Here is a 26,026-nt window from a genome sequence, read left to right as displayed (position 1 = left end):
GAAATAATGTCTTAGTTAATTGCTCTCTATAGAAGAAACAGGCTCAGGAGGAAAACATATTTCATAGGAGTGATCAGTTAGTAAAACAAACAAAAACTCTGAAAAATGTAAATGAGTAGAACATGTTCCAAAGTGGTTTGTGGGAGTACAAGTAGCCCAGAGAAGCCCAAGTTGCCCAGCACACCAAAATATTTACCAAGAATGAGATGCTATGAAGATTCTTACCCTGCTTTGGAGACCTGCAAGTCCCTGGCAGCTGTAGTGATGTTTTAAATTGTTTAACATATCAGCTATAGGTGATCTGGATTAAAGTAATCTGGCATTCAACCAGACAAGGGTTTTGGACAGCAGCCAGAAGTGAGTCTGGCATCCCTGCAGCAGGTCCCAACATCCCCAGCACGGCACAGGACAGCTGGTACGGCACAAGACAGCAGGCATGGCATGGCACAGGACAGCCAGGACAGCACAGCCAGCATGGCACAGCAGGGCCACCTCAGAGGCTCAGCTGGCACAGCCCCAACGGGCAGGCAGAGGGTTCAGTCATGTCTGGTTTGTACAGCTGAGCCCCAAAACCACTCAGGCAATTCCCAGCCAGGAAACCCACCTTGCAGCCCTTGTTTCAGACAGCTGGACAAGCTGCCCATGCTGTCCACACCAGCATCCCAGGTGGTGTCTGTGAGTCACCATTCCTCATGTCTACCAGCAATGCCCAGTGCCCAGTTCCAGGAGCTGGACTTCAAACCTTTCCCATCCTGTGACCACAGTGCACAGCTGGCATGGTTTTGAACTGATGAAATGCATCTCTTTAGCCTGTGGAATGTCACCAGGTTCCAGCTGTGTGAGACACGTCTGAGGCACAACCATCAGTAGTCAGTGACAGGCAACTGAAAATACCTGACAGTTCAGGGAGTTAAGAAAGCCTTCCTGATGAGCCAAGAATGAGTTTTGCCAGTGGCAACACTGTTGGATTGTTTGCTTTGCTCACATATGCTCACTTTAATTATTAGTATTTTTTTCTTTTTGCTGAGCATCTTGTTTTCCCCTAAGTGCCACCTACTTTTCACTTTGAAGTTAATTACTAATTAGCACCATGTAGGAGAGCAGAAAGGACCACAGGAAGCATTTCCAAACCTATACAATTATCCATTTCCATGGTTTTGTTTATTACCAAACTTCTGCCTGCTCAGATGACAGGGACACTAATGTTTTGGAAGTTCACATCTGTGTTCCTAACCACAGGATTCTTTCCCCCAGCTGTTACAACCATACACATATGTCACATAAATATTTCAAGAACGTTAAATAATGAACTGTCAGCATTCCTGTTCCTTACAATCACACTGCTCTGATCATCAGGGCCTTCTCTGATGCCCTAGGTCTCCTGCAGCCCCAGAGGGGCTCCCAGGAAATCCCTGCAAAGGAAAATCCCTGCATCCCTCCTGGTCTTTGCTCACCTGTAACCATGAATTGCCACCTGTGTGACTGAATTCCCAGGTGCAGCCACACCCACAGTCCTGGCCATGAGCTTTACAGGGGAACCTGCACAGGACAGCTTTAGAGGCACAGACACTGAGCCCAACATCACTCAGCCCATTGGCAAGCAGACACAGATACTGCAGCCCATGCCCTGCTCCAGTGGCAGGGGTTATTGCCACAGTTACACCATTGGCAAAAATGAAGGAGCTGCACACACTGGTACAGGTGTTTAATAGACCTGAGTGAACATGCAGGTGTGGGTATATACAAAGAACACACAACCCACTGAGACAGTCCTTAGCACGACTGTGTGCAGATTGAACATACAAATACAACCCATCTCTAGTACAGGAATGTCTCTAGGAGGAAACACACAGCAACCACTTGATCACATTTGAGTTTCCAGTTCCATGATCTGAAGCGACTCCTAGCACCAATCCACTCGAAATCCTGCTCATTCTTGTGTCATTTCCCTAGCTGAAAATGCAGTTAGTCCCCCACTGTGTGGGGCTGAGTCTTCTGCAGCCACCAAGCTCAGAGTGCCTAGAGGCTGCTCCACAGCCAGCCCCAGCCCAGCCCAGAAGGGTCTCAGGGACCCCAGAGTTGCCAGAGGTGCAACAGAGCTGAGAGGAGCCTTGGGCAGCAGAAATGGGCAGCCAGCACGAGGCTGAGACAACTCTACACTGACCACCCTCCTGGCAGCCTCAGCTGAGGGTCCGTGGACCACTCCTGAGTGACTTCAGCAAAGCAAAAGGTCAAGCTTGATGTATTTACAAATACTTGTTAGAATTGTTCTGATTTAACAACTTTCAACATTTTAAGGTGCTAAGAATACCCTAAGTGGTGCCAGCAGCAAGCCCAGATCCCCAAGAAGAGGGAAGCCCCCCAACATGCCTCCTGGCACATGGGGCACTGTGCATGCAGGAGGGCTCCCCTCCCTTAACATGGGATGGGGAAGTACTCAGGCTAAAACCCCTGCTTGCTTGCAGGAGCAAGTGATGCCTGGGGAAGGAGGGGAAGTCCAGTCAGTCCAGTATTTCTCTGGTTTTTGGGAAGAACAAACAAGACAGCCATGGAACAATCCTTGTGATTACTGTCTTCATCATTCCAAACGACTGCTGTTTCCTGGGCTGCAAACACAAGCTGGTTTTGGTTGTCTGCTGCACGGTGAGGAGCTGCTCCAGTGACACGGTGGTTGTGGTACTCGCAGAGTAAACAGAGGAGTGACATCCCAACTGGCACAAACCCACAGCCAGCTGAGTGCATGTTACAGTACACAACACTGAGGAGCTGCAGAAAAAAGCTCAGAGCAGAGTTTCTTCCCCATCCTGAGGCTGTTCTGAGGACACGATGACTAGGTCTGGGTTTGCACCATCCTAGGAAACAATGACCAAACGTCACAGAAAACATGCTGAACTCGGAGCTACTGAGGTACTGCCGTGACATCTCCTACACAGACAGGCCAGAGTAACAGGGAAACCAAGTACTCCCAGGGCTCACCCAACGCCACCAGAGCTGCAACATGCTGGGCAGGAGGAGCCACTCTGCTCGGCCGGAGGGGAGAGAGGGCAGAGGGGCTGTGAGAATTAGTGCCACAGCAAAGGGATTTGCACGGGAGTTTGGGAACAGGAAAGCTGCCACCCAAAAGGATTTATCATCCCTTGACCCACCTACCATCAGCAGACATTTAAGGAATGGATAACGAATAGGACGAGGTGGTGCATCCTCTGTCTCTGACATGAATCAGCCTGGGGACTCTTGGGGGCAGTGGGTGACCCACGCAGGACTCACCTGACGGGGACTGCGGCTCCTGTCGCCCCCATCAATGGCTCGCAGGACACCTGGGCTCCCTCCGCCGGAACTGTCCTTCCTCTGCCCCCCGGCTCCAGCAGCGCACCCTGCGCTCGCCCACACATCCGCCACCTCGCTCTCTCCCGCATTTCCACGGGGACTTGGCTGCTCCCCACCGGCTTTCACTCCTGCCTGCTCCATCCCCTCCTGCTGCCGCCCGTCTTTGGCCCGCGCTGTCCCTGTCCCTGCAGATGCCAGCTGTGGCTGGATGCCCAGGCACAGCCCCTCGCCTCCGGGTGACCCTCTCCCCCTCGGTTCCACTCCATCCCCACGGGCGGGGGTGCTCGGGGAGGTTTCTGCAGTCGGCTGTTCTCTCAGCGACATTGTTCCAAGCACTTCTCCATGCCGTGGGGACACGAAATGCACTGCGCCCCACTCCCGTTCCGCTCCGCCCTGGTCCTCGGCTCCCGCTGGCATCGATCCCCTTCCCTCGCACCCCAGTGCTGCCTCCTGGTTCACCTCTCGCCCACCAGCCACAGGTCCATCGGCCACCCCTTGCCCGTGCCTACCAGACTCCCCGACCGCCCCCCTTCCCCTGGCTGACACCTCCTCTGCCACTGCCGCCCCTGTCCTGCTCTGTGCCCCCAGCACCGCTCCTGTCACCCCCTCCTGTGCCACCGCCCCTGCGCCCACCCCGCCACCCTGAGCCGCTGCCGACCCCCTGGCCAGCGCCGGCTCCCCGGCCAGGGCTCCTGGCTCGGCCTGGCCACCCAGCACAGCGATGGCCACCAGCCCGGGCTCCCCTGCCCGTGTCACGCACAGCGCCGGGGCCGGGAGAGCCGCTTCGGGAAAGCTCCCCTTCCCTGTCACTTTCGCACACCTCAGCCACCCCTCTGTCCCAGCTGCCGGCTCCCCTGAACCTGCTGCTCCACCTGTGGCCTCGTCTTCACCTCCCGAGCCCGCTCCAGCCGCCCCTGCAGATCCTCCCACCACCTCTCCGACGGGTTTTCCTTCCCCTGCTCTCTCTGTCTCTGCTTTGCTGCCCGCAGATTGGTTTCCACTCCAAAGTGTTTCTGCTGCACCCTCCTTCTCCTGCGCTGCCAGCATCTCCTCTGCCTGTGAAGACCCTTCAGTGACAGGATCCCCCCGAGCACCCCGCAACACCCCGAGCCCAGGTGACACTTCCAGTGCAGGACCCTTGCCAGGCTCCACAAGCACCTCCATCGTGTTCTCCACTCTCTCAAGAGCGTTCCTTCCCATATCCCAAACCTGATCACTCTCAAGTCCTGCAGCTCCTGCGGCAGCTTTCCCCATCTCCCTCTGCTCTTCCCCTGATGCTTTCAACTGGGAAAATTCATTTGGCTTTACAAACCCTTCCCCTCCAGGCATTGCTTCTCCCATTTCCATATCCTCTAGCGCTTCCCAGAGAGCCCCAGGCTTCCCCACAGCCTCCTCCCCTTCAGAAACGTCTTCTTCAACAGCCTCTTTTCCTTCAGGGCCGACGACTCCAGCAATCCCACCTGCTGCCACGTCAGCATCCTGCACAGCCTCCTCTCCCTCTGACACAGCACCCACCACAGCGCCCTTCCCTGCAGACCCTCCCTCCCCTAGGGACTCCCCTGCCTGGGACACTGGCTCACCCACCTCCTGCTCTGCTGGTGGCCCTACCACTCCTTTGAGGCCTTCCTCTGCAGCCTCTTCCTCCTCCTCCTCCGTGATCCCGCCAGCCCTCTCCTGCCCCTGGGACACAGCTCCGTCTGCCTCCCATCCCAGCAGTGCCCCAGCCAGCCCCTCTCCCCCAGGTGCTGGCTTTCCCAGTGCCACTTTGCTCTCCATCCCCTCCTGCTCCCCAAGTGACACCTCTATGCCCAATTTCACTGCCTCCCCTGTCCCCTTTCCTTTGGGATGCTCCTCTGCCACAGAGCCTTCCTCAGGTGCAGATTCCTCCAGCGCAGCCCCCACATCTGCCTGGGGGAGCAAATCCCCCACTCGTGCAGCTTTTCCTCTGGCCTCTCCGCTGCCAGCATCTCCTCCCTTGGCAGCACCGTCCTGCTCCAGGGCTTGTCTCTGCCCTTCTTGTACCGCTTGTCCTGCTGCCTCCTGCACATCAAGGCTTCTCCTCCCTCCTGCCAAGAAATTTCCATCTGGTGCTATTAGGAAATAATCAAGCATTGGTTTACTGAGCACCGGGTCAGTGTTACATGCTTTACAAGGTTAAAGATGCCATTTCTGCCCACCAATGAGGGACATCAGCCTGGGTACCAGAAGAAAACTTGCTGTGCTGCTTCTCATCACATCCCTGGGTTCTGACTATGTGTTTAGTACTGCTGATCTGGCATCTGGCATAAAAAATTTAAAGAAAAATGTTGATGCAGGGCCAGTTTTCACCTCTGCCAGTCATGCCTGTCCTGTCTGCTCTACGTCCCTCCCTGCCTGCAGGGAGCTCATTTGTGCAACACCTATGAGCTTGACAGTGACACTCAGAAAGTCAGAAATAGGAGGCAAATTGCTCATGTGAAATATGTACACAAAGGAGGAAGAACACTCAGCTTCCTGTGGATTCTGTAATTACATCAGGGAATAACACAGGGTTGATTCCTGCCCTTGGGAACAAAGGCATTTCCCAAGGAGGCTGCACACTACCTGGAAGCACATGGATCCTCACTACATTCCTGCTCTCCAGAGTTATTTTCCTGACTCACAGACAGTTTTTTCATGGCTTGGATTCTTCTCCTAGAACCATTTAACTGCCAAAAAAGTATTAACTATACATGACTACAGAAGCCAGCTAGTCATCACCTGATTTTTCACAAGTTAGGAAAGAAAAAAAGCACAAGGAGACTTTAATAGCCGAAGGAAAGGGAAAGGGCAAACACTTCAGGTGTAAAAAGACTTCAGGTGAGTAAGATTTAATCCCTGTCCCTGACAGCCAATCTTACCTCCACTGGCATGACACACTGTACTTGCTGCATTCTCTTCTTCCTCATCGGCACACAAATCACCAGGTTCAGGGGCAGAATTCACAGGATGATCATTTCCAGTTGCTTTTGCTCTTTCCTCCTGGACTAGTTTGCAGTCTTCAAAAACTGAAAACAAGAAAAGAAAAAACAAAGAAAAAACGAAGAAAACAAGAAGTAGGAAAGAAAAACCATTATAGAGCAAAAGCAGAGTGGAAGCTTTAAAATGGTTTAAAATGCATTTTTGGACAAAGCCTTACACTTGAAACACTAGTGAGAGAAACAAAGAGCCAATGTTACATTCTGAGTGGATACTGAGCTCACAGGAGCACAGAGTATTCCAGCAGCTTGGAAAAGTCCAGCAACTCCCCGTGCTGCACCATGAATGAGTACAAAGGCAAATATAGCAGCAGAGGCACACAGAGCTATGCAGAGGGGCTGTACTCACCACCTCCTTCCTCACTCTGAGGAGACTCATTGCCATCCTCCATGTTCAACACCTTGCATCCCCAAGGCACTGGAAGATGTTCCTCCTCCTCATTCATGTTACTTTCTCCTGACCCAGTCTGTTTGAATTCTCCATTAACCGCAAGATTTGGATGCTGCATTGCCATTATGTTTTCATGAAAAGTTCTAGTATCTTCCCTTGCTGTTAGATCTTCTGGTTTTGTCTTTTCTGCTTCATCTATTCCTTTCTTTTCCAGTGCAGAAGTCTCCTGATTTTCCTCGGTTCTGAGCAGTTTCTTCTCCCCATTCTCATTTCCATAGTGTGCATGTGCTGTGCTATCAGATGTACTTTTGACATCACACTCCTCTTTGCTATTCACATTGTCTGTCATCGTTTCAGCATGAGACTCACCCTCAGTGCTGCACTGAGTGCTGATGGATGAGAGAGAGTCTGCAGGCCTCCTCTCTGAAAAGAGCAAGCAGAACTTTAATTTAGTGTTTGTTACTAAATATCTGCATTCACAAAGGACAGAATCCCATGCAACAGCATTCTCTGAATTGCACTATCTGAGGATATCATGACAAAATTCCAGTAAGTGTAAATAGAAGAACATTGCCCAGATGTATGAAGTATTAAAATTAAAACCATTTAATGGCTTTAATTTTAAAGCTATCCCATCCTGTTGCATGGCTGAAAGGAGCCCCTTTAACATGGAGGTTTTTTTTCTGATAATGGAAATAAATTAGTTATTTATTTATTTAGTTAGATTAGTTCCATCAATCACACAGAAATACACCTACAAATGCACCTCTAAATATCACCCAGACAGTGTTTAGCACAGACTCTTGAGCTTCATTTGATAAAAGACTTCAAACATAGCAATTATCCCTCAGTGCCCTTCCCTTAATTCGTTGAATATTAGAAAGATATCCAAAACCATGTGTAAACCCTCCAGGTTCAACTGGAGATGAAGTTCACGGTCTCCCCTACAAAAACATGCAGACATCATCATATTAAACTCATAAATGGAAAATCTGAGGGGAAAAAATCCTTCATCTAACAGTGAGCTACACAGCAGAGCTGACTGCTGCACAGCCTTGCTGCTGTCCACAACCTACATGGGCTCAAGAAGAGATTGGTCTAACTCAAGGCAGAAAAATCCAGTCAGGCTGAGTAAATAAGTGTCAGAACTATAATCCTTGCAGAAGTCCATGTTCTGAAAAACATGTTGCACCAAGAAACCTTACAGCCCCAGTTTAAAGATTCCCACTCAGAGTACTACTCCTCCATCACAGGAAATTCCAAGTGGGCTCCTCTACAGACAGAATCACAGAATAAGCTGTGACTTGGAAGGGGCCCACAAGGATCATCAAGTCCAACTCCCAGCCCTGCACAGCACTGTCACCTTTCCCTTCAGACAATCTAAAAATTTCTAGATCTCTGGCACAGCCAGATACATTAGGGCCATATTCACGGCCATTAAATACACCACTTTTAAAACCGAGGGTGGTCTGTCAGGTCTGTCAGGTTTCCTGGGATACCCCAGAAAGTGTAATGGGTCACACCTTCTCCTATGTGAGTGCCCTCTGCCATGGAGGGCTGTCCTGCCTGTGTTCCTTGAGCCCACCTGCTACCTGGCTCCATCTCCATCTCGGCACCTAAATAGCTCAGCAAAGGCTCATGCTCTCACTGCCAGGGCACTCCTGCATTTCAGTGCCAGGTGTAGAATTAATAACAGATAAAGCAGCTGTCTTTTACCATTTCAGCAGGAATGGCATAGGTTTCCCTATGCAGACTCAACCTACATACTGGACACACACACACTGTAAAACATGCATCAGGTCAGCTTTTCTAAGCCTTGTTACGAACAAAACTAACTTTGTTGATCATCATCAGAGTCCCTGTTAGAATATCCATCACTTTCATCCTTCTCACTGCCAGAGGCCTGCAGTGCCTTCTGGGATGAGGTTTCACTCTCCTTTACATAGTCTAAATTATGGTTTTTATCATCAGAGGATGACTCTGACATTCCATTCATTTGATCACCAGTCTGTCCCTCTTCATTAATTTCTTCATCTGCTTCAAAATCTTCATCATATTCTAAAACAGAAGAATTGTACTGTGAGACAGGAAACAGAATTCACAACTAATTATGTTACTTTTAAGCAGACAGAAGTCAACTTCATTAATCTCCTTTTGCCCTTGAATTTTCTCAGTTTTTTTAATGCTATGAGAGAATCTAAGACCTAGGAATTGTAAGAGCAAATTATCATAAAAAAGCGTTGTGTTCTTCACAGAGTAGCAAAAATGCAGCAAAACTACCGACTGATGCACCAAGTATGATTAATACATTAATACAAAAACAATCAAAATCACTAGCTGTGGAAAGTGATACAAAAATTTAAAGCTGGGCAAACTCAGAAATTAAATGTAAGAATCTCTTATTACTGGAGAAAAACTGGTTGTGATGAAAAAAATTATAAGCAATTGAGAAAGCTGGAGAAGGGTAATATATTGTAGTACAAAGTACAATAAATGTGTACTGACATGGCTAAACAGCAAAGAAGTGTCTTCTAAACTCAGTGAATTGCATGAATTCCAGTCAAAGGGCACTGCAGAGGCACTCTGTTATCACACTACTCTAACGTGCTCCTTCAGGGTCCAGGGGAAAACCCAGAACATATGAAGCCTGCACAGAATTACCACTGTTATATCCACATCTTGGATTTCACACAGGCACTTTCCTAACAAGCTGTGACATCTGATAGATCATAGAATTACAGGATAAGCTGAGTTGGAAGAGAGGGATCCACAAGGATCGTCTAGTTTAGCTCTCAGCCCTTAACACCACTTTTCTCAGCTCTGTAGGTAGAGACATGCAGATGCATTAAAGACTCCCCTTCCCCACCAAGACTGTGCTATGCAAATCCCAGGCTCCAGCATCCAGGGGTGTCAGTGATTCCCACCTAAAATCCAGACACTCCATTGCTGCCATATGCTCCCTGCACATGCAGCGGCAAGGGAACACACCTGCACCGTGCAGGCAGGAGCTGTCACTGCTGTCATACCAGCTGTCCCTCATGGGAATCATCCCTCACTTGACAGATTTTATTGCTGCCCTCCCTTCCTTCCATCAGGGCTGTAAACATACTGAAGTGACAGAACACCAAGGACAGAAATGAAGAGTTCCTGATGCAGAACCAATTAGGCAAATAAACAATTACCAAGACAGTGAGAACTAAGGGAATAAGGAGATTTATTTTTCTGTCTTAAAAGTCAATTGAGATTCCAATTGCATTGTTGGCAATGAGGCCTCCTTAGGTAATTGTCAGAAGGGCAGTTCCTCCTGAAGGAAAAAGGCGTGATTAATTCCAAACATACATCCAGAGGGGCTAACAAGGCCGGTTACAGCAGAAATACCGCAGAACTGTGAAAGCAAAAATAGGAACAGGAAGTAGGAATTAAAATCTCTCTGTAAATGTATTTGCCTCTAACGAAGACTATTATAAGGAGTAAGTGAAGGCAGAGACTGAGCTTGATGTGTTTTCCATGGAGGAGAACACCTTCCAACAGACCAGGCTGCTCCAAGTCCTGTCCAATTTGGACTTGGACACTTCCAGGGTTGGGGCAGCCACAGCTGCTCTGGGGAATCTGTATCATTGCCTCACCACCCTTCTTTTTTAATTTGCTTGGCTCTTGCAAACCATTCTATCCTATTGCATGGCTGAAAGGAACCCTTCTAATTCTATTGCCCAGCTCTGTAGCTGGGCAATAGAACATCACCACATTTCTCATGCCCCAGTCAAAGCTGGAGGCCTACAATCCCAAACCTTCTCCAGAATTATCCTCTCCCATTTCTCATCCCCTGCTCATGATTGGGTATACTATACCATTTTTCCTGATGTCTTCCTGACTGTCTTCACTATGCAGATCATCTTTGCTCTCCAGACAGTCTTTGCTCTCCAGACAGTCTTTGCTCTCCAGACAGTCTTTGCTCTCCAGACCAGATAGGTTTTCCATTTCTTCTTTTCTGTACTCCTCTTCAGTCTCCAGTGTTTCCTCAATAATTTCCACACCTACTTCATGACTGGGTAAGATGACTGACACTGAACTTCTCCTTGATTTCTGCTCAACACTGCTCACTGTACTTGGCTCACTGTACACAGCATGTCCGCAGGAACACACATCATCCTTATCCTCATGGTACTTAATCTTCCTCTTGGGAGGGGACTTCTTTTTGTCCAGACCCATCGCAAGAATGCACCTATAAAATAACACAAACTGGGAAGTATCACATTTTTCTTCCTATGAACCATGGAGGGCAGCAGGCATAGCAATTTCAGCTCATTATTAGAGTTGAAACAAAGTACCCATCTGCCTCTGCACTGCCACAACCACTTGCGTGGAGAAGCACCCTGCTCCCCTAACACACATGCAGCTCTTCCTCGAAGGAGAGTGACACTGCCTACACTTACAGGTGACAACTGACATATCAACAGAACCAGAACGAGTGCCCATTAATTTGAAGCTGCACCAAGCATTGGCTGTGAAGACAGAACCACTGAGAAAGGCAGACAAGCTTTGAGTTAGATGTGTGTGGGATCCAGATCCCGCCGTAATACCCAGTAGAGTGATAACTGAGGGTTTGTGGGTAAGACTGGGCGTTTCTGAATTTGTCTGCTGGGTCTAAGAACTGTGGGGGGGAAAAAAGATTGAAAGTGAATAATTTTCAGTTTCTGTTCTGTTTGCCTACCTAAAAGAAACACAAACAGATAGAAAACAAAGCATTTTGAATGAATTGTTGAGACTGCTCTTCTTGTATAAAATGGAGTGACATGCTCTCTCTTTCACAGTCAGGAGGCCCAGACAAGAGACCAGAGTTCCTAATCCTGATGGAACCCTAATTGCAGCCATGAAAAGCCACTCTACCCCACCCTACACCCACATGCTTAGTATTTGTTTCACTGCCACTTTGGCCACAGACACGCAGGTGGCACATGTACCTCACCCCACAGCCACCTCCCCGTGCTCAGCTGCCTTCGACACAAACGCTGTCCCCACCATGCACACCACAGGGAGACTGAGGGGGCACGGGAAACCAGCTGTGCAGGTCCCCTTGGATGTGAGACCCTGACTGGTAACCTCAATCCTGCACATTCCATGGGACACTGAGAAACAAAGCAGGCTCTACAGAGCTGTGTGGAGCCAGAGAGATGAAAGAAGAGGAACAAGTTCAAAACTCTCTCAAAACTAAGTCCCTGTGATCAAAGTGTACTTGTCTCCATACCTGTAGCAAGGATATGCTCCTTCCACATTGAGAACCCTGAAGTATCTGTGTTTGGCTCGCAGCTGGGAACGCCTCTGCTGTTTGTACTCACAGCAACAGCTCAGCCTGTCAACTTGCAGACCGTTGATATAAAAGGTGAGGCTGAACGGAAAACCATGGTGCCTCTTGGAGATGAACTGGAAGGTATCTGCAATCACAGAAAGAAAAGTTCAAAGAAAAATATTGTGCTTCACTGTCAGCCTGTTGCAATTGCTGTATCTCACCTGCATCACCACAGCACCCAGCCCTCTGTGGAACAGAGCATTCTCAGCTCTTTTCAACAGTTAGTCAAACTCTACCCCTCCAACACATAGTCCTGGCTCTTGCCAGCCCCCAGAATCCTACAGTGGGACAGTTAGGACAAGTGTCACACTGTCAGTTTGGCCATTCACTGCTACAGCAGAACAAAAGCCAGAGCCTCCCAGCCATTTCCTGTGTCCAGTTTCCCAGAACACAATTAACATTTTACTGGTGTGATTCAATTGCACTCTCATAAAAAGAGATGGAAACTGGGCTCCCACTATGTACTTTTCCTTCTGGAATAAGAAGCAACATTCACTGATGTATTTGAGCAACTCAGATAACCCCTTTTTAAGGGCAGTTTATTGCTACAACTACTCTACTAACCATATATCTCTATAGGAAATTAACCTATGCCACAAGTATTTTGTTAAATCAATTCTCCAAATTCCTTCTACCATCACTGCAAAAGTAATTGTAACCTCACTTTCAATCATGGTACATTAGGTCCAGATTTAATGTGGGGGCAGATGATATAAACATCCCCAGACGCATGTATCTTGACTGAGCTAAACCGAAATAATTTTGATGTCATGGCAAAGTTTTAGCCAACTAGAGATGTTGCCAGAATTGATATGAACTCTCTGACTCTATCCTTACCTCCTTCCAACACCTTGCCTTTAAACACACAAACGTTTTCTCCTCCACAATGTTGCTGATAGACTTGGATTTCCTCGTCGTAATCACAGAGAGACACATGTGCACTCTTTCCTACGTAGACCATGGTGATGGAGGCATTGCTGCATAATGGGGACTTGGGGAACCCTCTAGTATTCTGCAGCAGAAAATGCACAGAAATGCCTTCAGCTTCCAGCTCCAACAAGGGGTGAAAACAAAGCTCACATCTGTGCAGCACACACTTGAGGCTTCCAGGCTTTTATGACAAGTGCCGAGCTGATTAAACTGGGAAGTGGTTGTAACACGCAGAGGACTCTGAGAAATATTTCCAACTGAAAGCCCATTGCATTGAATAGCCCCAAATTGCAGGGACCAGGTTTAATGACCCATATCATCCCTCCCAGTCCTGAGTTCCTACAGTTTTATTTACAGGAGTTTAAACTGGCTGGAGACAGTGTAACTGATGCAGTGTTCATACACTCAAGGCATTTCACAAATCCCTGAAACTCTAGCGCCAGCTATAGCAAGAGAGAGGACTGGATTGGCTGAAGAAGAAGGCTTTGAGTAACAGTTCCTATAGGTTGCTGTTCAGCACCGTTTTTCTCCCCAGCTGATGAGAAACACCAAATGTTTTAGTTTACAGAGACATGGATAGCAATTATCTATTTTAATAGTTACAGATTTTCTTGCAAACTAGATATGCACGTCTTCCAGCATTAAGCAAACACAGCAATGAGGAAGGTAATACACCTGTATGTAGACAAAGAGTACTTACCTTTATTAGAAGTAGCTCATTGAAAGCCGTGGTGGGACGAAACCTTCTCCCTGTGGGCAGCTCACTTCTGACTGCAGGGCCACACCTGTGCCCGTGGGGCTGGCGGGGTGGTGGCACTGGCACCACGAAAGGCTTAATGACAGGAAGCTGATACGGTGATACACCAGTCACATATTCCATTGAATTCATAAATCTTAACTCACTCCTCTCCCCCTGTGAAAACATTTTAACCAAGTGACACAGGTTTTGCAGAAACAGGTCCTCAGCATATGGAACTGGCCATGGTCTGACTGCCTGGTACATTTAGCAACATGCATGTTTCTGAAACAGTTCCTTACCTTGGGGCCTAAAATGTTGTTCATTAAAATACTTTTGTGTGAAAACCCTTTCTTTTAACTTGCAAGGCAACATTCATATTGTTTGAAAATGTCACCCTCAGAGATACAGACAGCAGTGCAAACCAAGCTCTGGCTGCAGCCCCGCAGAGGTCTGATCTCAGACAGAACCCCACACAGCTCTGCAGCACCACTGCTCCCTTGCAGCTGGAAAGCACATCCCCAGAGCAGCCAGTCATCCAACAAAAACATCACCTGGCATAAGTTATACAAGATGTGGTTCAAAATGTTGTTTCCTCATGTGAGTGGAGATTCAGTCCTCTTGCAGAATGAAATTAAGAGGACCAGGGTCCTGAAGAGCAAGACATCACTAGAGAACAAGTTCTGCAAATACTGCATGCTGTGGCTCTGAGTACTCAGAACTTACATCTGATTTAGCTGTTTTGTCAGTTGTGAGCACTAAAGAAACCATTGAAACACCCATAATTGGACTAGACATAAACAGGACCAGCAAATTCTTGGAGAAAGACTCGTGACCCTCCTGATACAGAACAAATGCAGAGCAGAAGGGAGCTATTTACACAGTGTCTGCCAGCCAGTGGTGGCAGATCACAGTCCCACTCCAAAACCCTTCCACCCCATGGAACTCATATCACAAAGCCAATTACATTTTGTTTTTCTAGAACAGAAGACAAGTCCAGATAACACTTGAAAGGAACTGCATATATTTCAAGACTCTCATTCTCCAAGCCCACCAGTGTGACTTAGTAGAAAGAATGATTAAAAAAATGAGCTTTTTGCTGCTTTGCAGCTGTAGATGAAGATGGATACTTGTAAGACTCGCAAGTGGAAATATTCTCAAGTTACTGATGTTAACCAGGAGTCTGCCTCCCTCTCTACATAACAGAAAATCTACAAAAAGGGAGAAAATTTTGTGTGCAGAGAGATTTTATACTATAAAAGGTAAGTCATCAGATTTTTCCTCATTGTGATCAAGGACTGGGCATTAGACCAGTCTAATTCTAAAATCAAGACAGTGTCTTGAAAATTGAGGGTAAGTGAAAAAGGAAAGTTTAAAAAAAAGCTGATGCCATTTGAAAGGCCTGTTCCCTTAGCATACAGTTCTGGGAACTACAGTACTTAAGCAATATTATAAAACTGTCCCAAAACTATATTATTTTCAGAATGAAATACAGCCTCACCCCACAGGAAAACTGCTGATCACGTTCCAGTGCATAGCACTTCCGTTTGGAAGCTTTTGGTACAGACCCTGCTAAAGCCCAGTCATGAAGGGGCTGAAGGCGAAGGGGCTGCTGCATATTTCCTGGAGCTGTATTTGGTCGCAAGGAACTCTACAGAAGGAGAAAGAAAACAGTGACAAAATCTCAGTGTACAGCTTTCAGTGCAGAGCAGCACCACAAAAAAAAAAAAAAAATTACACTGATGAAGATATCTGGAAGTGAGGCGTGATTTCAAGTACCTCCTGGATATGACATTTTCTAGTCTGCCTCTAAAGAGCCAGACCCCCTTAGGCACCTCTAACTGACCATCCAAAACTGCAGCATTCAAAACAACTCTTGGCCATAAATACAGGGTTTTCTACTGTCTCTTCACCACACAACCTTGCAGCAAACACAATGAACTCGCAGAAACTGCAGCAGTGCGCTGTGGACTTCAGCACATGGACACAGAGAATGCACAACAAAAACATACCTGTTTTTGTTCAATACCCAGCTTTTTTTCTGATTTTTTCACTTAATGTTTTCTTTGTACACCCCTCAGAATACCAAGTTAAGACATTAAAGCCTGAAAGCACTGTTTAACTAGTTCACTCACCACCTTAGGGGTAGACTCCTTGGTTCGGTGCCAATGAGGACAATGTCCAACACCATAATCAACTCCAAGTCCAGGTGCCCTCTATACAAAGAGAAGGTCATTCAGGACTTGAAGGTTTCTCTTCAATCTGCACCAATTATCATTATTGATAAGAGAACCAGTTAAAACTGAGCTATATGTTTGACCTTTGACTTTAGGCTTTAGTACCATTATATTTCAAGAGTATATAAATATTCATTCTTTGCCGTTAACAAAGAGCAAAAGAGCTGCCAGACCATAAGCCTCTGAAATGAGCTCTAGTCTGATTTCATCCCTTCAACTCTGTTTTATAAAAGACCCCCACCATTTTCAGGATTTTGCAACATGTGTAACTTTGTCTATAGCCCTGGTGTTCACTGACAATGCTCAACACACTGATACCAGCCTACCTGGGTCACGAGGCAACTGAAAAGGAAAGATTGAAGCAGATTTATCAGACAGCACAGTTTTTGGGGCTTTTTCTAGGTTCTGATGTGCCACTCCTGCAACACTAGCTTCTGGAGATTCCTCTTTAACACAACCCTGCAAACACGAAATCAGCCTCAAATGATCAAGGATGAGGCCCTAAGCTAGAATGACTGAGCAGTGAGTACTCTGTACTAAGGTCCACATGCACAATTCCAGCTGTTTGTGCTTCCATGACAGCCCAGGGAGAAGTTTATGAAACTCACCCATTGTGAACGACCAGCTCGTTCTCCAGCCACTGAAGGACTGAGCCCATTATGGCCCCTTGGACAGAGTGGTGGATGTGGGGAGTGCATAGGGATGTCATCTTCCAGAGATCCTCTGAATTGTTCTGCCTGAGAAAAAGGGAATTTACATCTCTGAGGCACTAAATCCAGAAAACAGTGATGTCTGTCTCATTATGTCTGTCTTTCACTGGACAGCTGTGACAATCAGCTCACCTGGACCTGATGGAACAGCTGGTTAAGGAAGGAAAGGAAATCATGGGAGAATGAGAGGGACAAGTGAAAAGATTTGTCCCCACCCCTGATTCATTCTCCTGCAGCGGTCTCCAGCTGCTGACCCCCCAGATTCAATTCATCTTCTTGTTTCTGTGTATCTCACAATTCTTGTTTTGTTTGAAGGTCTGGGGTTGTTTTAAATTTGAGTGCACCTGCCACTTCCCTGCTCTGACTGTAGCCTCTTCTCACCAACCCAGTGCTGGGATGACTGCCCCAGTGGAAACAGACAGCTCTGTCTCTCACCCTCCCTTATTCAGCCATCTGCCTTTCTCTTTTCCTTTCAGACAAGCAACTCAGATGAATTCACTGAATGTATGAGGTGAGAATTAAATTACATCACTGCCTCCAGCCACGCTCCTGCATCCCAGCACGGCAGCACAGCACATACAGATCAAGTACCTGCAGCCATCTTACTGAAGGAAGCAGCTCTGGTTTACATTCCAAAATTATCCAAGCCCAGGATCCCCTGATAGGGTGCCAGAATTGCTGCTTCCACAAGGTGACTTCCTACCACAGGAGTTCCATCAGCAAACAACGCCTTTGTAATTTCCATAGTGACAAGTGTCTTTCAGGAAAATCTCCTCTCTTCACCTGATGAGTTGCTTACAGATATATTATTTACAACTTAACAGATCTGACATTGTTTCCCAGCTGTTCAATGAAGCAGCGCCCTTCTCAAGGCACACTTCTCAGAGCATTCAGGTTTCTAATAGAGAAATAAAATGCTGACCATGTTTATACCAAAATGAGGACAACTTTTCCCATACGGATGCAGGTGGTTGCATGGGGAGAACAACCATCCAAGAAGTTCTATGGGATTTCCATGGCTCTAACTACAGAATCAAGTTCAACCTACATGACACCTAAATAAAGTGTCTTAAAACCTCTTTTCATTACTCACATACCAGTTCTGCCCAAATCCTGTGGAGAGGCAAACAACCAAATGTGAGCTCAGTGCTTAGCAGCAGTCAAAAGCAGAGAGGATCTAGAATTACTGGGAGGAGAATGTATCTTGAATTATTCATCCTGTTACGGTTCTCCATTTCAAAACAGAAATAGTAGAACTAGAAAAGGTAAAAAATATCAACTGTAATAAGAAGCCTGAAATGGCTCAGGTACGAAAAACTCAGACTGAGGGCCTTCAGCTTGGAAAACTGAGAATATGAAGAAGGTATGCAAAACCACAGATGCCTTGGGAAAGGAGAACATACAATAACTTTTGTCATACCAAGAAAATGGAGCATCGAACAGACATATCAGACAGCAGATAGATTAATTAGTATGCAGAAATGCAAGGAGGTACCATTTCATATAATGGATGATTAAATCACCCAACTAAGAACACTGCAGAAGCAGAAGAATAACTAGATTTAGAAGGAATTAGATGGAATAGGAATAGGAATAGGAGCTCCCAAACTTGTGGACAGAGGAAGAAGGAGATGTAAATTGGGACAGGATCATCCTCTACTTGCCTGTTTCTTGTACTTTTCCATAAGCATCAGAGACAGAGCACTTATCTCAATTAATCACTGGTCAGGCACATGGCTGTTACTCAACACAGGCAAAACTGTCAGGTCCCATCAGCACCCAGCAGTGCTCAAGCCTTACCTTGATCTTCTCCATCCTCTCTTTCCTCATAGAATATTCAAGGCTCTTTTTTATCTCCAGCTGATGATGACGCTGGAGATAAAATACATATCAATATAAGAGAAAGAGAGATCCTATTAAAGGGCATCATGAGATGTCAGAGTATGCAAGAACACCTGCTTCTCTGCTGTTTGTCCCCTGCCTTCCCCCTGGCCACCACCCTCATTGAGCCCTGGATGAAGGTTACTATGGATTGAATCTATTTGCATTTTATCTGCATATATTCACACAGCCGAGGGAACAACTGAGCACTGGTAAAGTTGGGAAAGTTGTAGGAACCAACTCCATTCTTGATATGCCACAGGAATGAGCCCAAATTTTGTACCCAAATGATATATATAAACATGTTCAAACTGGTTTGTTTTCATTAGGGTTTTTTTAAGCCAATTAGCCCTGTGAATATCATGTTATAATCTGAGGGCTGTCGAAAAGCAATGAGGAAGCCAGGACAGTGCCTGCTCTCAAAACAGCATGGTTTGACAGTGAGACACCCATGGGGATTTCATGTGGGAAATTTCAAGCACAAAGACTGTCCTTTTTCCCAGCAGGAAAGAGCTTTCCAGGGGAGCATGAGGGCACATATGGAAAACAGTGCAGTACAACTTAGCAGCCCCTGGCTGTCAGCAAGGAAGTACCTGAGAAGGCTCACACATCCCCACAACGGGCATACCTCCATGTCAAGGACCTTATGAAATATTGCGTGAGCCAAGCAGTCCTGGACGTATCTCTGGTGGTCCTTCCTCATGGCATTGAGACGGTATTCTTTCTCAGGTATTATTCTTCCACTCCTTGAGATCTGCCATACATGAATATAATGTTACTGAAAACGTGAAGATGAAATAAAGTGTGTTTTGAAACAGTACAATTTCCCAGACCACTTTCTCCTCCTGGTTAGCTACCACTTCTACCCCTGCCATGGTGCTGGAACTCACCTTCCAGCACAGGACTGTCTTTGACCCCATGAGCTCCACCAGCCAAATGGAAGGAGCAGCAGCCACATTTCTAATAGCCTAGAGCTCAGCCTTACTCTTCACAGGCCACTGCCCAAGGGGATGGAAAAGATAATACACTTGCCTCCCTACTGCTAAAGGCTGCACTTGCCTGTGAGAAAAAGCATCACACTTAGGAGTGCACCAGTGTTTTTTAAAATATGTTCAGTGTATTCCTCTTCACCATTACCAAATCCTTCAATTTTCCATTAAACACTTCTGAAAAATAACACTGAAGTTATTTAAACAAGTCAAAGATGCTTTTGTTTCACAGTATAAAAACCCTTATTGAATCAGTATGATGCTGTGCATATGCAAACTGAAACACTGTGCAGAGGGAAACTCCAAAGAGCAAAAGGAAATATGGAAAAAGCATAAAAACATTCTGAATTGAATGTAGAATTGAGGGAAATGTATCAGTCTCACCAGTCCTGATTTCTGAAGATGTCGTCTTATCCTGGCATTGTTGAAATATCCAGCCAGGTGTTTGTCTGTAAGGCTGTTATAGGTTTCAAGAAATCTGCAGTAAAATCAATGGAGATGTTTATAATCCCCTTGGCTGACAAATTATTACAGTTTAAGTTAAACACAGCAACCCAATAGTTTTTTACACAAAATGCTGCCTGAGTAAATCACATCCAGCGCTTGGAGAGATAAATGCCCATTAGATTATGTAATGCAATACCTTGTGGCCTCATGGAAATTCATGTCAGAAACACGTGATTTGTACATAAGGCCAAGGGCTCAGTGTGGAACTGCACTGCCACCAAAGCAGTATAGGACCAACAGGCCAGCCCTGCCAGCCTGCTCCACCACCTGCTCCCACAGCAGCTCCTGGGATATGAACCCTGACCACAGGCAGGACAGTGCTGTTCCTGCACACCAGCTGCTCACACCCAGCTCCCCAGACACTCTGCCAGGGGCCCTGTTGGTGGCAGAAACACCTTCCAGGTTGCTCCAAGCCCTGTCCTACCTGACCTTGAGCACTTCCAGGGATGGGGCAGCCACAGTTTCTCTGGGCAACCTGTGCCAGGGCCTCACTACAATCATCACAGTTACCAAAGATTAGAGCTTCAAAAAACTGAACCTCAGATGTGAAAGTTGAACACAAAAATGGAAGCATTCATAATTAGCATAATTATATTTTTAACAGTTCTTAGCACAACTGTATATTACTTACCCTCTGGAAAACAGGACAAATAAAGAAGTCAGTGATGCTAGGATGCAGTTTGGAATAATCTAAATCCTTTCACGTTCGTACAGTTTACACACTTAGGTGCATGTTGCATAATATGTTCAGCCTGAACTTTGGGCTCTCTGGGCAGGATGTGCTTTAGTTACACAAGAGATTGATCTCTTTTGTTTTCTTTGGCTGCAGATTTAAATGCCACTGTGCCTCTATTACATCCCTTTCAGCTGGATAATTCAGTTATATGTCTATTGCTAGGCTGAGCTGCCACACACAAAAACATACTCAAGGAAAGAAAGGACAATTTTTTAAAAACAATAGAGATAATGGATTAACAGGAATTTTATGTGGGGCTTCAAAACAACCTCAAAGTTAGCTGCCAATAATAAATTAAATTTTAAACAAACAATGTGCCTTATCCTTTTATGCCTGTTGGTTAAACACTGGTAAAATAGCAACTATTCTGTGTTACTTTTTTAATCCAGATTTTGCATTTGAAACCACCAGATTCCACCAATTCTGCTGAGTACTTATTGATGGTATGACGTGGCAACTGCATGTTGAGGCAGAGGTGAAATTCAATCCTACTCCTTTTCATTCACTTCCTTCCATCTAAGATTTCCTGGACCATATAACTAGTTAAAATGCAGCTCTTCAACACAGCGATGTGGCATTTTCTGTTTCACCAAAGTCTCAGTACATATATTTTCTCATTTAAATTATGAACAGGCTGGCCTTCGAAGATGCTGAATTAAATTTAAAGTTCAAAAGGGTGTCAGAGGAAATAAGGAAATATGTTGGGCCTGAACCAAAACCCATGAAACCATTAGAAAGAATGCAACTGGGTCCACCAGGGTTTGGCTGCACTGTGCTGCCCAAAGCAGACATACTCCGGCCATGGAACCCCCTGCAAACCCCCTACAGCCATAAATGCTGGCATGGACAGTGCCTCAGGCATGGCTAGGAACACTACAGCAAAGCAACCACTGGTCCCATTTAGTCTGCACATCGTATCTACAAAAGGCTAAGAGAAGTTCTTGATGAGATTTTGTTGAAGATCCCAGTATTTAAGAACCACACACAAATGTCACCTTTAAAACCTCTCCAACAAGCAAAAGTGCAGAACTGACAAAATCCATGTTAGGAAAACACACAGCAAAGAGAAACCACGAGCCTCAGACAGCTCTATACAGCCCGTATGTCACAGTAATCACATCCCTTTTCTGGGTATTCCTGGGACTCCTTTTTCTCTGCCTGTTTATCCTGTTCGTTTTTCTCCCTAAAAATGCTGGGGTTTTATTAGAATAGCAGACAATTTTCATGGCACAGAACCTAAACTGACTGATCTATAGCTTCCCGGAGAAGGTCTGAAGCTCTTCTCAAGATGAGTGTCATGTTTGTTTCTCTGGCATCACAGCCAGTGACAACATGTCACTCTTAGGTCAGTAATTTTACATTTGAGGTTATTTAGAATTCTATGATGTATGATCACTGACACTATTGTTTATGAACAGTGTATTTGTTCTCAGATGGCTGCTTACCCAAAGCACTACAGTCAGAGCCACAGCTGTGTACCATGGTAACTTTTAAGACCACTCTCATTTGGAAGGATACCAAGATAAAACCACAGCAGGCATCCTACATGTTTTGTAAAGCAAATCTTAACAGTTAATATTTCACAGTGCAATTAAATCAGTGATCACCAAATAAATGATGTGAGAGAGCACCAAGGTTTCAGTTATCAATTGGCAGAGTCACAAGGGATCATGGTGTTTCTGCTCTACCTGGCACCTGTCTGCCATTCCCACACCCAGAGGAAGTCTTAAGCCACACAACCAGACATGGAGCTGGGAGCCAGAGGACTGTTCTGCTACTGATTACATGTGTGGCCCAGGAGCAACTTCTAGCACTGCTTCCTTACTCTGAACATCGCTCACTAAACCAGGATGTGCCAAATTTTGTCATGGAGACATGCAGAGATTCTGTTTCTCATTGCTTGTCTTTGACGTCAGCTCGGGGAAGTCTGAATTCCTTGCCTCCCAACCTGCAGGTCTGAAGGCAGACAACCAGGGAATCACCTGCAGCCCTGTTCCCCATGGCTCCATCACCCCTGCGCAGAGGAAAGCCTTAGCTGGACAGGAGACCTCGGGGTTCCGGGCGCTCGCCCGCAGCCGGGCCAATTCCCCCGGGGTCTCTCGAGGCGGGATGGGACACCCGCAGCCCCTCACCCCCCAGCCCAGCGCCGGCTGCAGGGAGGCGCCGCTGGTGGCCCCGACCCTGTCACTATTCCCTTAGAGCTGGAAGGCCGACAGCGAGCGCACCCCCGGCCCCCCGCCGCACTCACCGGGGCTGCGGGACGCTCATGGCGCTGCGGAGGGCCCAGCGCTGCCCGCGGCACCCGCGCTGCCGCCGCCGCGTCCCTCGCGTCGCCAGGAGACCGCGGGAGGGAAGGAGGGAGGGAGGGAAGGAGGGACGGGAGGGAGAGGGAGGGAGGCAGGGAGGGAGGGAGGCAGGGAGGGAGGGAGGCAGGGAGGGAGAAGCAGGAGGGAGCCGGCGCTCCGCCCGCCGCCCCCGCTCCCCCCCGGCGTCACAGAGTCACAGAATCCCAGAATTGCTGGGGTTGGAAGGGACCTCTGGAGAGTCCAAGTCCAAGCCCCTGCTAAGGCAGGGTCACCTGGAACGCATACACGTGGCTTGGGAATGTCTCCAGAGAGGGAAAACTCCACAGCCTCCCCACGCAGTTCTTTCAGTGCTCTGCCACCCTCCATAGAAAGAAGTTCCTCATATTGCAGTGGAACTTCGTGTGCTTCAGTTCATGGCCATTGCTCCTCATCCTGTCGCTGGCACCATTTTCTGACACCCCTGGAAATATTTGTATGGATTGCTGAGATCCCCTCTCAGTAGCCTGTTTTCCACACTAACCACGCCCAGCTCCGGCAATCTCTCGTCTTTAGAGATCCTTCAGACGCCTCATCATGTTGGTGACTCTCTGCTGGACCCTCTCCGGTAGCTTCTTGTCCTTGTTGTACTGAGGAGCCCAGAACTGCCCCAACACCCCAGATGGGTGGGGTTGCCATGGGGGCTGCGCAACATTGATGCTGTAGCAACGCAGGGCTGGGAGGGGAGGGGACGGGAGGGGCGGGGAGGGGAAGGAAAAACGTTAAGGGAAAAATGCAAAAAAGGGAAAGAATAAAGGAAAAAGAAAATAGAGGGAAAATAAAAGAAAAAGGAGGGAAAATAAAAGAAAAAAAGGGGAAAAAAAAAGGAAAAGTTAAAAGTATGGAGAAGGCATTTTCATACAACGCAGACCCAGGAACATAAAAATATAGCATGAGGTGATAGGATGCATTTCCAATACCAATCCTGATTTCTGTCTCTCAGTGCAGATGGCAGGAAGTGCCAAAGTGTGCATGGCAATTGGCGACCTGATTTACTGAATAAAGGAGATACAGCCACCCTTCCATGCTCCTGTTTTTCCCTTCTTCTTGCAGTTCTTGTGAGCCCCAGATGAAGTACAAACTCACAGGTAATGCTTCTAAGGGCCACAGAGTGACTGATCCGAGCAGAGATCCCTGCAGTGAAGGAGAACAGGGACAACCTTTGCCCCTAATGCATGTGCTCCAAAATATTACACTTCACCATCTTCAAGGTTTCTGTGGCACAATCCCCCCACACTCAATATTGATCTGCCTTCTGTAAAGGGAGCAATTATTAAAAACATCAATATTCTCTTGATATTTTATCTTCCTAACCCTTTAATTAAAGTCTCGTTAACTTATTGTATCATCCTGCAGCACAGGAAGAAGTCAGGAATAGACATGAGACAATTACAATAGAGGAGATGACACTCACTTTTAATGATTAGACAATGTAGGCAGCATTTATTTGGGGCACAATGAGATTAACCAGGAGCAGCTGCTTTTCTGAACAATTCCACTCTTTTCTGTTTCAGAAACACATAGAACAGCAGTTTCCAGACCCTTGCATTGTACACAACTCCTCACTTTGAACCCCAAACCTCTCCTGCAGATGCCAAAGTCAGCACAAATACAAGAGCCTGTTCAACCCTTCCAGCCACCCATGGAAGCACCGAGAAGGCTGGCACTGGGAACCACTGCCTCCAAAATCCCATTCAGTCAAATCAGGAGAAGCTTCTCAACAAACTGACAGAATTAATATGCTAATTCAATGATCTGTGACTCCCATTCTCTTCCTCCATCCTTTTTTTTTGCACTGCCAAGGAGCAGCATGTCCCAAAAAGAGAGCCCAACCAAGGACTCTCCAGGTTCATACATTCTCTAGATGTGTGGCTTGCACAGATTAGAAACACCTCAGTCCTACCTCATTAGTTCTATTCACATTACTTCTTCCAAAATTAAAACAACCCCTTCCATTTATAAAATACATTTGAAATAGACAGAAGAATAAACATTATACGACATTCCCTGATACGAGTCAGTCCCGGTCCTGCTGTGCCATTCTGCCAGGTCACCTTGCAAAGAGCAGCTGCAATATGGTAACACAGAGCTGCTCTGACACCTTCTGGTGACAAACCCCATTACAACCACAGCCCTTGGGACAGCAACCATGAAGATAGACCAGAGACCTGCTCTGAATTTCACCTCTAAAAATCATTCACGATGCAGTGGCAGCATGAAGAAAGGAGCCACTGCAAACCATCAGCCTCTCATTCATGTAATACACCCTTACTAAATTGACTGAATTTAAAATAATTCAATTTTTAAACCCAGAGTATAGACAAAAGGTATACTTTTATATGCACATCATCTCCACAATCATATCCATCACTGACTTTTACTTTTAACCTCTGTATAGTACTTTGATATTAAGAGATGTTTTACTTTCTCTAATAGCGTTGCCATGAGGAATAGCAGGTTGCCAACCCAGCACCACTGCTCAGGCTGCATTCTGTTTGAGTGAACAGGAGCAGTCCGCACCTTTCACCTGGATAATTAACTGAGACACTACCAACATACATCACTCACACCAGGTGAATCAGTCTTAAATATTCACATAAAAAACACAGATCCCTACTCCTGCAGGAAGTGCAACAAACATGGAAACCAGCTTTATTCCCCTGGGGCAGCCTGGAGGGTGGAAGGACCCCACCACAGCTTGGCACACAGGGTCCCTGCCTTCCCACAGCTGAGATGGCCTCATCCTTCTCTCCCCAAGCAGCATTCCAAAAGCACTCACTGAAACACTAGATTGAAGTCATTAACTCTAGAAATATTCCATCGTCTTTCCTGGCAAAACCATCAGTTGTGCAATAGATTTAAAGTTTATGAGAACAAGACAATGAAATGACCAGGTG

At 46.6% G+C, this 26,026-nt stretch overlaps 1 protein-coding gene and 1 long non-coding RNA gene across 11 annotated transcripts; one reads left to right on the top strand and one right to left on the bottom strand.

Annotated features, from left to right (window-relative positions):
• Window positions 1-1,122: 1,122 nt before the first annotated feature.
• Window positions 1,123-23,765, bottom strand: ERICH3 (glutamate rich 3). 10 transcript variants are annotated; one of them, XM_085067334.1, is made up of 17 exons: window positions 23,615-23,764; window positions 23,036-23,132; window positions 19,929-20,022; window positions 19,184-19,309; window positions 18,475-18,546; window positions 16,573-16,701; window positions 15,863-15,943; window positions 15,229-15,378; window positions 13,692-13,904; window positions 12,899-13,073; window positions 11,960-12,146; window positions 10,563-10,936; window positions 8,551-8,772; window positions 6,673-7,137; window positions 6,207-6,353; window positions 3,268-5,417; window positions 1,123-2,852 (listed from the first exon to the last, which is right to left on the bottom strand). In XM_085067334.1, exons 2-17 carry the CDS (start codon window positions 23,053-23,055, stop codon window positions 2,781-2,783), a joined length of 4,677 nt encoding a protein of 1,558 aa, XP_084923460.1. In that variant the 5' UTR covers window positions 23,056-23,132; window positions 23,615-23,764; the 3' UTR covers window positions 1,123-2,780. The 10 variants fall into 10 exon arrangements, with proteins under 10 accessions (XP_084923460.1, XP_084923461.1, XP_084923462.1 ...); XM_085067335.1 differs by having other exon boundaries at window positions 3,268-5,393; XM_085067336.1 differs by lacking the exon at window positions 18,475-18,546 and having other exon boundaries at window positions 23,615-23,765.
• LOC146433576 (uncharacterized) lies at window positions 23,272-25,558 on the top strand. The gene is made up of 3 exons (XR_014853643.1): window positions 23,272-23,697; window positions 24,073-24,217; window positions 24,644-25,558. It is a non-coding gene; the product is annotated as an uncharacterized LOC146433576 (long non-coding RNA).
• The last annotated feature ends 468 nt before the right edge of the window (window positions 25,559-26,026 follow it).

The sequence above is a fragment of the Lichenostomus cassidix genome, chromosome 8 (genome assembly GCF_008360975.1).
Source record: "Lichenostomus cassidix isolate B80296 chromosome 8, HeHo_3.0, whole genome shotgun sequence".
NCBI lineage: Eukaryota > Metazoa > Chordata > Aves > Passeriformes > Meliphagidae > Lichenostomus > Lichenostomus cassidix.
This window is presented reverse-complemented; position numbering and strand designations above follow the sequence as displayed.